The sequence below is a fragment of the Leptonotus elevatus genome, chromosome 7 (assembly GCF_054856555.1).
Source record: "Leptonotus elevatus isolate MCC_2025b chromosome 7, RoL_Lele_1.0, whole genome shotgun sequence".
In the NCBI taxonomy this organism is placed as follows: Eukaryota; Metazoa; Chordata; class Actinopteri; order Syngnathiformes; family Syngnathidae; genus Leptonotus; species Leptonotus elevatus.
Window position 1 is genome coordinate 13,955,011 of NC_141245.1, and position 13,084 is coordinate 13,968,094.

At 38.2% G+C, this 13,084-nt stretch overlaps 1 protein-coding gene across 7 annotated transcripts in view; it reads right to left on the reverse strand.

Moving 5' to 3' along the window:
• Positions 1-13,084, reverse strand: part of kirrel3b (kirre like nephrin family adhesion molecule 3b) — a 219,663-nt gene that overhangs the window by 31,590 nt on the left and 174,989 nt on the right. For all 7 annotated transcript variants that reach the window (XM_086080588.1, XM_086080587.1, XM_086080584.1 and 4 more), the window contains exon 10: positions 2,250-2,355. In XM_086080588.1, coding sequence (XP_085936714.1) covers positions 2,250-2,355 — 106 coding nt within the window. The remainder of the gene's footprint in view (positions 1-2,249; positions 2,356-13,084) is intronic.

A 13,084-nucleotide genomic window follows, 5' to 3' on the forward strand; every position in this document is an offset into this window, starting at 1 on the left:
CTGACCCCTCACACACACCACCACACACACACCCTTCTCAAAACCCATCATCCACCACCACCACCACAGTCTTTTTCAAAAGGCCAGAATCCATCAAAAAGGCAACATCTCTTTTTTGCCACCTGTGAGTGTGTTGTACATCCATTTCATTTCCCAGTACCATTACACGACTCATGGCCAGCCAAATCCTTTTGATATCGATTTCATTCCGTTTATTTTTCACCATGTTTTAAACAAAACTCCCACACAGTAGAAAAAAAACAAATAAATAAAACTATCTCTTGACAAATCACATTAGCATAACTCTTTTAAAGCCCCTTACAAGAATACATGAGTTGCAATTAATGTACATTTTGTTGTATAACTGAGTAAATATATTGAGAAGTCTAGAAATAGAGTGATGGGTAACATTTGAAACTGTTAGATTCTGAAAATAAAACAAGGAGTGCTGAAGTAAAAAAAAAAAAAAAGTAATCATATATACTGTAGATGTACAATAGTCCCACACTGTGTATCCATTTCCTGCAGAGCAATGCACACAACACTAGCACATCCCCAAGGGGAAAACCTGTCATCATACAGTACACTTGAACACAAAGCAATCTTTCAGAAACAACAAAAAAGCTGTAATCTTGAGATCTTGACCACAAAGCAAAAAGCTGCACAACAAATCATAGGATTGTTTGACTGCAACCTAGTGAGACATGACAAGACTTCCCTTCATGACTTTGTGAGGTCTGTACTTTTATTTTTATTTTTTATAGGTCAGCGCCAGCGGCTACCTCATGCGATCCAGTACAAAACGTGCAAAAAAGTATTGCCTGTCCAAAGATAATAAATGTCATTAACACTCTCAGAAATTCATGCATTCAATTCACTGCACCTTTAAGTATAATAGACAACAATAATAAATTAACACCTCCCTCACAGTATCAGTCATTACTGGGCCTTACCTTACATTTGTAAAAGCAAATATTGAGATATAATGCTAGCGTTGAAAAGCACGCGTTTAACTAATAAACTATCTGCTAAGTGTACAGGTATACTAAATACTGTACTTGTATTTTGGTAAAGTGAGCACTGGAGGATTTCACAGGTAGCTTCCTTTCACGCCTTGCGTTTTACAGTTTAAAAAGTTTGTGGATTTGTTGCCTCATTAAAGCACAATGAATACAAAAACTGAGAATCACAGATTTTGAAGTTTTTCCAAACTACGGAGACCTTCCCAAAAAGCTACAATGGACTGGACATACACGTTGCGGTTACCTCAACGTGCTTATGTCACGTCTATCGAGGCAAGCTTGTTGCTACTTATGCCACAACCAATTAGCTAGCAAACAGCTTCACTGGCCAGTGGCTTAAAGCGTGGCTAAACACTCGCTGCTGAGTCAGTAATAATCCCCTCCATGGTGCCGAAAAAGCTACACATCTGACAAGTATCATTCTCACTAAGGAATGATGAGTAAAGATGGAGAAGCCGTGCTAATTTCTAAGCTAACCTATAACTGACACGGCAAGTGCGTTTAACACCAAAATTAAGCTTGTGGTGAACGAGTCCACTTTCCACAGACATTTGGCTGGAACCGCATTAAAGCAGAGAATATCCAACTTTAAACAACAAACTAGCAGGCATATTAATCAGTGTTTGGCCTCTGGAGAAAACGTCTACTTGCAGACAGAAATTTTAATTAATTACGCTACGGCGGCTATGTCATGTGTCAGACAGGAGGAGTGGCCTGTAAGCTTAAAAATATAAGTAAACTTAAAAATATATTAATATTAAGCAGTTTGGAAAGTGAATTAATAATATACAGGTAGTATAACATGTAAAATATCAGTAATATTAATTGTTTTCAAATAAAGCCCTGAGTTATGATTTTAAACTGTAAGGTCTGCTCAATAAATCTTCTCAAATTACATTACAGTAGATCTTTTTTTTTTTTTTTTTTTTTTTTTTTTTTTAAATAATAATTTAGCTTTGCTTCTAGACACAATTATACATTCCGGTACAATGTGGTACAATATAAAATGTGAATTTAAGAAATAAAAAATATCTATAAAAAAAAAACAATTGTTCATTCGTTATATTGTCATAGTCTTACTGTAAACCCTTCGTGCAAAAAAGAAAACAAACAAACAAACACAAGCTCAGTAAAATTAAAGTAAAAATGAAGTAATTGATTTACAAAACTGTATATATACATACACATATATAGCTTTGCTTTCGCTACTAAAGCACCTGACCTCACCTGTACTGTGTGACAGGTGGGTTGGCCTTTGCAGAGCAGTGGAATCTCACAAGGTTTCCTTCAAGTACTGGTTGAGGCTCCACTGAGAGATTGACAAGAGGCAGATCTAAAAGAGAGCACAGACACAAACAATATATATACAGTAAAGAGTCAGTGATATATTGAGCACATCTTGCAGTGCACTGAAATAGATGCTACGTTGTCTGCTCTTGTAAACTGCTTGCTTGTATAAAGATATAAAATATGACATTTATATAAGCGCGTTGGAAGTTTAGGATCACACTAGAAAAAAAAATGGCAAGACATTGCAAAAAGAAGCTATAAAATAAGAATGAAATCATACTATTACAAGAAACACACTGATTTATCAGAGCATGTTTATCATCATGTAAGAATGTGATTTAAAAAATATGACGAAAACAGTCACAATATTACAAGAACCAAGTAATAATATTACAACATCATCACACTATTCATTATTTTTCATGTAATATAAAAAAAAATATATCATAAATTTGCAAACTATAATGCAGTATATGAACTTTTTCCCGTCATTCTTTTTGTGGCCTTAATATTAAAGTACAGTACTCACATTTACAACCAGTATTAGTGATACAATGAGCATTTTCAAAAATGTTTACGGGTGTACTAATCTGAATCTTTATTAGATGTAAATGTAGGTACTCTCCTTGATACTCAAATTCAACTTGAATGTGAATTTGAGGCCATGTTTTAATCATCCTTCCACCCAGGTTATCAAGTGAAAACAGAACAAGTCATGTCTTTAGGAAGAACTGCTACCTTCTGTACCCTATAATTATTACAATATTATGAGAACTAAATCAAAGGAAAACTTGACTTCATAATGAGTTTGAGTAAATGGCAATTTGCACAAAAAAAACATTGAGGAGTCCACAGTGTGATCTGCTACAAATAACAATGAGCAACATCAGAGAAACATAACAAGCATTCAGATTATGCAAATGTAATAAACAACTTAATGTTGCCTAATTGAGAAAGGTGGGTTGCTTTTGAAGGTACACGCTCATTTCCATTTCAATGCTGTCTCCTGTGAAAAAAAAAAAGAAGACACTTTGCTATTACCCTGTAGACCCACATGCACTGCAGTTTTGCAGATTATTTATTTATTTATTGCTGTAGGTGTTGGGTCCATAAATGTGGCCTTGTTGGTGACATACTGAATACATTGCCATTTGGGAAAAGTGTTTTTAAAGAGTTAGAAGCAGCTGATATGGACGTTATGCAACACTAGATCCTCTTTATGGTATGTTTTTGCATTATCTGGACGGTGGAATTCAAAGAACATTTTTATAACCTCTGTGTGATTCCAAAATCAATAAAATAAAATAAAACAAAATCAATGCAGAGTCATTTACTGAATTTGCTCTACAACATCATTACCTTTTGCCATCTGTAGTTCTGGTGGTGTTCTGTTACAGCATCAAGGACAGTAAATTAGTCATTTGGGTAAGGGATGGTTTTTGGTTTTGATGCTTGTGCTGCCATCTGTTTCAAAATGTGCACTGTGTCTTTGCTCTCTATGTTCAACACTTCTAATGTAATAACAAGGGACTGTACTTGGACAGGGATGAAGAGCAGTCGAACAACAGACAAACATTGCTGTTGTGCAGCCAAACAGTGTTGTGTGTATGGCTGCAAATGGGGGTGGTTTTAATGCGGAGGGAAACTGATTTTTGCCCTGCGGCAGTGCAGATGTTCGCCGCTTGCTCAGCTGTCATAAAGCCCACAAGGAGGAAGTGGTCCAGCTCAATGTGCTCTAGTGAGAATTTTTGTAGAAAATGATCCAAAAAATAAGCAAGATGTTACATTCAAACTGGACTATTTTCTGGTAGCACTGCCTGTTTTCACAATAGAAGAATGTCCTGTTTCAACACTCCCAGAAAACATGCATGTCTAAAAATGCTATCATTTTCCCAAAATATCTGCTATATCACTATGGACTGAAAATAGGTTAACCATAAGGCATCTTACTTTCTACTTTATTACAAAAAGGTTGTTTTGAAGCATGCTCGTTTTTCACCAAGTGCTATTTTTTTAAAATTATTATCTAATACTATAAACTGTTGACTGTACATCCTTAAAAAAACATTGCACATAATATCCATCCAGTCTGTTTCAAAAGTGTTTTTCCTCATTGGGCTTTGCAGGTGAGCTGGAGCCGATCCAAGATCACTTTAGGTGAGAGGCGGGGTACGTCCTGGGCTGGATGCTAGCCAATTGCAGGGCACTGACAAACACATCTTTACGTTCACATCACTTAGATGCACACATTCGTGGACATGTAAGAATCTTGCAGTATGGAATGTAATGTAAGCCAACTCAACCTCAAAACGGTGAGGCAGACCGCAACACACTATATTATTACTCAATAATTTTTTCTAAACGTGCTTAAACATAATGATGCATGCCAATATATTTTTAGATACAGTAGGTGGCAGATACAGAACCAATGTGGCGCCCAAGGCCAGATTTTATTTAGCGCCCCACTCCATCAACGATTTAAGTTTACATTTTAATTAGTAAGATAACATCATACAATTCAAAATATAAAATTGAACATTTCCTTAATTTAATGATAGTTTTGTTGCTGTCAAACAAATCATACATGTGACTTACTGTTGTTGTCTGCCTCATTTTCAATAATACACTTTTTTTTTTTTTTTACTTGTATAGCAGCCTTAGTTTTATTCAAGTTTCACTTTTATCCACAACAAATGAGACTGTCATGGTTGTTTTGACTTTTTAGATACAAATTAAATAATGCATTTACATGTTCTTATTACCCTTTAATATGAAATATTCATTTACAAAAAAATATTATTTAATTAAAATGTTGTAACTAAGTCATTGAATTGTGTCATTTTCATATAACATTTAAAGTGAAACTATCAAAATAATACATGAAGAAATGTACAACAACTAACCCAGTCACTCAAGAGATCATTTCAATGCAGGTGAAGAAAAAGTAATTACTTGAACACAATTCAAATTTGACCCGTGTTCAGCTCACCATTTGATCCCAAAACCTTTTTAAATCCTTCTCAAGTCATGTAAATATCTCCTGGTATTTATTCCTCATCGACTGTGCCAGGTTAGAAATGAGTGTGCCGTAAACTACAACAAACATATATTCCTCTTTTGGTAATGATATGCTAACTCCATCGGTGTGTTTTCTCTCTATAGTCTTTTGCAATGAGTATGTGTGCCTGTTACAGGACATGTGGGTGTGTGTCAAAGCAATCTACACTTGGAGCTGCAATGTTAGTCAGCCCGTTGGGTGTTTTTAGCCATGCAAGTGGTTAATTGCGTGGACAAAAATGTGGGCAGAGGGAACCTCAAAGGCGAAAATGACAGATGCAGCGTTGGAGAGGCCTGTAATAAAAATCCAGCCAGAAGCTGAAGAGCAGCAAGGCAGACATTAAAGAGTTGGGGGAGATGTGGAGGGGAGTGTGGGGGGGGGGGGGTGCGCTGTCTTTGTTAATAGACACACTAATGTCAAAGCCAATTCACAATACATTCTACAGAGCATTCAACACTGCACTTTTCATCCATGCCAATCCCGATTATTATTTGAACTCTTCAGTTCCAGCTGCCGAGAGATTTTTAAAACGCAAATGCACATAATATGCAGTCCAGCCACTAATTAATTTTCCCTTCCAATGTCTGAGCTGACCCATAAAAAGAGATAGCGCCATCATGACTTTACATCTGCCGCAAAATCTGTGATTTTAGAGAGCTGTCAAAATGTCTTCCAACAAGGCTTTGCCCTTTAAGCCATGGCAGACATTAGGTACGTTTCCATTACCCTCAGTTTTGCGCAAAAGGCAAGTTTCGCAAAAGCAAGCTGGTAAAGGAAACACGTGATTTTCGAAAAAACACGTAAATATCGAAACAAAGTTTTTACGCTCTCATTGAGGTAGTTTTTGAGACGTGTCGAAATAGAAGTATTTCGCGAAAGTATAATGGAAAAACACTTTTTGCGCATTCCCTGTAGTCATGTGACCCCCGCCCAGCACGGAGGAAAGGAAGTAGGAAGTACGGGGCCACTCGCTGTCGTGTCCTCCGGAAGTGATAACAAGTCTTTTTAAGCACCAAGCGATTCAGCTATGGAGCCAATATGCCGCCGTTCAATGCACGTCCAATATCGTTGCATGAGAAATGGCCATTGCTCCGGGCAACGAGCAAACGAGCGACATACGGCGCACATCGTCGTTGAAATCCATCCGTCCGCACCATAACACGAGTTATAAGCACGCACACACACACCAAATGCCCGACCCCGCCCGATGAGGGGAGGGAGATGTTTTTAAAGTAATATTAACAACTCCGGGCATCTGTCTTCTGTAAACATCATGAGCATCTTCTACAGAACTGTGAGATCTCGCGAGACGGGACATTATGAGAATTGCGCCTCAGAAGCGAAACACTCTTCAATGGAAAAACAGACAAGTCGAAATTGTACTTTATTGAAATCGTACAATATCGCTTTTATTTTTGCGAAAAACTTTAACGCACCTATTGACCTAAAAGAAAGTCAATTTGCCACTCTAATGTATAAATGCATGGCTAGCAGAGTGGGTGGTACACTAAGAAGACGACAACACATCAATAATTTAGAATGTTGATTCATTAGAATCATCAAACGAAGAGTTGCAAGAAGATAGGTGTCAGAGGGATATAAAAAAAAAGAAGAGGAAAACGGGTGATTGCAGCTCCACTCAAACAATAGGACAAATTAAAAAAGAGGTGGGCTATCCAGTAAAGTTTAGAAGGTCAGTGGTAGGTAAGTGAATGTCAGACAACTTTGTTGCAATATTCCTCCAACTTCACTCTGTTTCCCTGTATGTAGTGAAAACATTGATTGTTTTTTTTCTATCTTTCTTAAAGCTCAATTCCCAGTTGCTGCAGGTGGCTGCAGACAGCTGATCTCAAGTACCAGTCGGACCATCTACCATGAGTGTGGTAGAGCTGTTTGCGGGCCATTTGGCCTGTTACGTCTAGCCTCAACAATATGATACCACTGTCATATGGATGGTTGCTACTTCAGCAAACAACTATGTGGCCAAATACATTGATTGTGAGGCATTCCACCATAAAACAACATTTTGATTGCCTTGAGAAGACGAAATAAATGAGCAATACATTCTTTGGGACACACCCACTCATGGTCCACTTTATGAGGTACAGCCGACCAATCTAATCTGACACAAGAGCTGGGTTCAATATCATCCATTCATCTGTCCGTCCATCCATCCATTTTTCATGGTTGGGAGGGAAGCAATAGCCCGTCCTATGTGACTTTTGTCTGAGATTGGGATGGTAGACCCTAGACTGGTTGCTAGTCAATCACTAGGCACTAACAACTATTCATACTCACGATTCACATCTATCTGGCCAATTAGGAGTTTCCAATTACCCAACATGCATGTTTTGGAATGTGGGAGATACACCCATGCAAGCACTGGGAGGACGTTTCATAGACAAGTGCAGTTAGAAATGGGTATTTGCACCGTTGTGGGAGTGAACACAGCCAACTTGCCAAAGGAAGCAGCTCCTTTCATTCCCTTTAAATTCAATACAGGAAAGTGGTCAAGATGGTGGGAGCATAACGGACTTGTCAGGGTCCATGTAGGAAACTGGCGTACGTAAAGCATGTCATTCATAAATAACTGCAATCTCCGCCTGTGAACGATTTAGTGGCACTTGAAGACCGCTTTTCACCCCAAATTTGTATCCGTGTGCCCGTTGAATTAATATTGATGTTCTGACAGCCCCCAATAAAGACCCCAATTCAAATAGACTAAACTATGTTTGAACTAATTATTTTGGGGAAATGTATCATCTTGTGATAAGATTAATTGTATATGTAGGGCTTTATTTTCTCTTTTACTTATTTTGCCGTAAGCAATGGAGAAAGGTATTTCTTCCTACTCCCTTAGAACATGTACATTTGACTAATAATTTGTTTCCTTTGTAACTTTTATTTTCTTTCTTTCAATTTTATTTTATATTTTGTATTGCATCTATATGTTCAATAAACAAACAAACAAAAAACTCCAATAATAATAATTTATTAGAATCACAGACTTGAATCCAATACTTAACTGCACATATCCTTACACTCTGCCCATCTCACTTTCAGTTCTCTTGCAGGCATATTTACCATTACCTGCATGATTAAGCAAGGAGAGCATTCACTGTTGCTGAGTCTGCTACCAAAACCTCCCCAATTGCACATCTGCATGTCCTTTATTAATTAGTCTCAACAAATGGCATTCCACACGCGCGTCGGCTTGTTTGCAATGCAAACACACAGCGAAGCCTGGCAGAGCCTTCATCTGCCAGCATATTTCGATGTGGGTCAGCGCTCTGTGGATGCAGCTGGACTAGAAAACGTTGGAGGAATATTTATGATGTTGTGTGATTAGTGGGCAAGACATGGCATAGTTGCTACTGGATGTTATATATTCATAAGATACAACTTCAGGTTACACCTACACAACCCAATCATTATGATATTTGCCGAGGCGGAATTTTTGATGCAGCTCTTGTATTGGATCTCGTTAGGTTTTGCAACATCGCCTAATGAAGTGTCCAGTGACTGTACAAGGAAGCACAGTGGGGTGTTTTCCACTGATTAGCAAAGTCTAAATGGAATAAGTCAAGTCATGCATTGGCGGTAAGTCGCTCATCCGTTCTCAATAATTACTGTCACCTAATTGACTGCGATGGACAAATGTGAAGTCAGCAGTCTATCCAGGCTTTACAATTACACCCTATCACCTTAAATCCCACTTATTTTAACACATAGTGTATTTAGATGGTAATTTGTTTAACCCCAACACAACTCAGCATTACCTTCTCTAAGTGAGGTGAATGCAAACGATTAACATTGGTGAGAAGATGCTGCAGTTAAACGCACTAAGTATGAAGAGTTGTTTTGTTTCAGATGATGCTAACAGAATAAAGCAGAGTTGTATCGCGCATATACAATTGAAGGTAAGTGAGATACACACCAATGTGAGATTTTGTTATATAGCGCTTTTCTATCTAATTAGACACTCAAAGACGCTTTACAATGGAACAAATACATTATTCATGCACTCACACATCCACACTGTGGTGGCGGTAAGCTACTTAAGTAGCCTCAGCTGCCCTGGTGCAGGCTGACGGAAGCGAGGCTGCCAGTGTGCGCCTACGGCCCCTCTGACCACCACCAAACATTCACACCTTCCATACACCAGTGTTAGTAGCACTGGAGGCAATGTGTGTGAAGTGCCTTGCCCAAGGACACAACGACACATGACTCGGGGAGAGCGGGGATCAAACAGCCAAACTTCTAGTTACTGGACGACCGTCTCTACACCCTGAGCCACGGCCGCCAGAAACCACCACAAACCTTAACCATCTTTCCATCAGTTAATATAGAAATCAATGCTATTTTGGCACACTGACCCCTTAGGGAAAGCCGAAACCTTGATAATCCATGCTTGACACATTCCTCTCATTGTAAGAGGTGTATAATAATCAGTACGGGAGGAAATAAATGGCAGCATTTTTAGTTTTCTAGTGGGCTTTTAGAGCTGTGGATGCGGATTTGTTTTTGTGTGCATTGACATTCCACACTATTCCACAGGTAGCTATATTGCAAGAAGAAAAACAGTAATGTGCCTACAAAGGCAGGGAAGCCCGCCAGCTTGTAAATGTAGATGTTAATAATGCAGAGTTTAAAATGGTGTTTATGGGAAAGCAAATGCAGTTTTAATGGGCAACTTTTTATTTTATAAAAAACAAATAAATCCAGTTGTTTCCGATTGGCTGGCCAAGGTCATAGACAATCTCAAGACATTGCGCCAGGTATTTGTTAGTTAGCTCACAATGGCAGTTGTTTTGCCTGATAGAGATAGCGACTCTCAGAAAATATATTTAGTTTATTATATTTCAAAGGTTTATAACTGCACTGAGTTTTGGGTTTTTCAGTTGGCCTAATTAATTATGGTACATAAGACTGATTAAATGTTAGTCAATCTTATGGAGGATGCATTTCTACACCATTGCATAGTAAAATATTGTTCTCCCAGTGCTTGTATGGGTTTTCTCCGGATACTCCAGAGTTAATGTTTGTTTGTCAATTAGTACACTTACATGCAGTCAATAACCTTTCTAAAATCCGAATATTATTAAAAGGCCATATAAACGTGCAAAAATCCGAATGTGCTCTTATTTATTTTTTAAAAACAAGACCTCTTAGTTACCCAAACATTTGGAAATCTTGGTTTTTGGTGTGCATCGTTAAATGAGCGAACATTAATGTCACCGCGGTGTTTTCACGTTATTTTCTATCTCTACGATGAAAATACCACAGTGTGTACACACATACTGTATATACGAGTATCTAAGTCCATGCTTCTGGCATGCAAGGCAACGGAAACACTCAAGCAGAGGTAAACAAACACGACGACACAGCAAAGAACCATACCTTTGGAGCGACGAGGAAACCGATCACTTTATTTAGCGTGGTGAGTGACATGAATATTAAAAGCGAAAATGACATTATTTGCTTAATGACGTCCGTGTGTCAATATGTGACCTGTGATTTACTGGCAACAGTGTCTTGCCCAAAGTGTGCTGGGATTGGCTCCAGCATGCCAGCGATCCTAATGAGGACAATGAAAATTAAATTGAATGACATTTATTATTATTATTATTATTTTCATTCTCCTAAGCTTTTAACTAAAAAAAAGAAACTACTTACTAGTTACTTACTCAGACTAAACTCTAACCATGAGTCACATCCTTGCACACCAGCATACAACCCATGAGTCCACTTTGCAGCTCACAGTCCAAAAATCATGGAGGTAGTGTCCAAGCCAGACATCAAAGGCCTCTGTGGCCGGTGCATTATGAGACAAATCAGTAAGTCAGGTGTGAGGGAAAAGCAGAGGCTGCAGAGTGAAGTTTACCTTCAGCAACATGCTGCATTCGGCCCCTCACCAGGGATCCACTTAGACTAATAAGAACCATTTACCGCGCCCACCATTAATCCCTCCTATATTTATACTCCACTGAGAGGCCACTTATTGAAACACACGAGAGCATGGATGTTCAAAAGATGATGAAGTCGAATATATTTACTTTCAACATTGCTTAATGGGGAGGCTTTTTCAGAAAAAAATAGGATGCAAATTGCTTGCATTTCAACATAAAAACATATAAACAGGTATATGTATAATGGGTATAAAAATGAAGGACAATTATAAACACATCTCGGTGTATTTATGATGTAAGCGTATGTTACTCTCATAGCCTCCCTGGTGGTGTGTGTTATCAGGAGCAGGTGAGTGTGTGCGCAGCAATTCACGCTGGCTGCTTATTCACTACTTCTCTCGATCCCTCTCTAGCTGGCTGTGGCCCAATTCTGACTGTGGACCCGCTGCAAATTCTGCCGAGCCAGAATATTTCAAAACAGGCAAGCTATGTATTTTCCATCTGTGCCCAAGCCTTTCTCCGCTGGATCAGGAAGTCATAAATAAGTGACTACCAAAATAAATAAATGTGTTGCTTGATTGCACCCAGACAGGTCATAACAATCAATCAATGGAGTCAATATTATTATATAGCAAAATTGTACATATACATGTACTTAAAGTGTTTAAAAAAAAAACTAAAAACAGTTTACTCTCATGTAAGTGCAAAATGTAACATACTGTAAAGCGTCAGACGTGTATACTGTGTACATAAGGAAATGAGGAGATTGCTGCACAATGCCACAATGAAACTAAAGGGTCAAAATCGCTCAATACTGGACTGATTAAGCTAGGGCTGGACTTGCACAAAATAAAAAAAATTAAAATAAATAAATAAATATATATATATATATATATATAATGGCTTTGACATTGTGACTTAAACCGGCCAGCATGACTTCTGGCGACCAAGACCAAGATGTCTGTATTGTAAATGCAAAGACCCCCCCCCTCTAAATTGTTGGCCGGTCCAGTAAATTAATAGTGAAATAGCACTGCATCTGCTCCAAAATGTGCCGTCCTACCGGGAATCTGCCAGAGGGCCAGTCCAGCCCAGGATGGCATACGAGTCAACAGGTTAGTAGGCACAAATATTTATAACAACCCGAGTGCTGGCATACCACACTATGCTGATTTTGAGCATCTGTTTATGTAACTAAATATGGTTGCCCAATAAATACTTTATCAGTCCATCAAAAGCAGCCTTCCATTTCTGTCCTACAGGCTTACATTTTCATAAGTCATATAAACTGTAATATTTGCCTGCTGCTCAGTTGTTGTGAATGTCTGGCAGACAAATATTGCAATTTTATTTCTATATTTCAAGTTTCTCCTTCAGGGTTTGCACACATCTACTATCTACACTACTATCTCCCTTATATAAAAACATGTCACTCAATATTTACTGCACATGTGTCCTTCCCCAAAGTTCTGGTAGATCTTTATTGACAATGTATTTTTGTGTGTGTGTGTGTGTGTGTGCGTGCGTGCAAGATCCTGTCTCCATTTCTGATCACCAATAATAATTTTATGGCATTGTTCCAAGGATGTACCCATCAATTTTTTTGTGAGAATTCAAACAGGGATTCAAACCATTTAAAGCCTTCAAAAATAAAATAATATCTCTGTTATTCATGTCTTTGATACGAAGATTTAATAATTCATTTAAAAGCCTTGCAGAATATCTGTTCTTTCAAAATAGCCTTTTCATTTCATTCTTTGTGGTCTATAAATGAATAGAAGAAGGTTGAGTCACAAAAAACATTT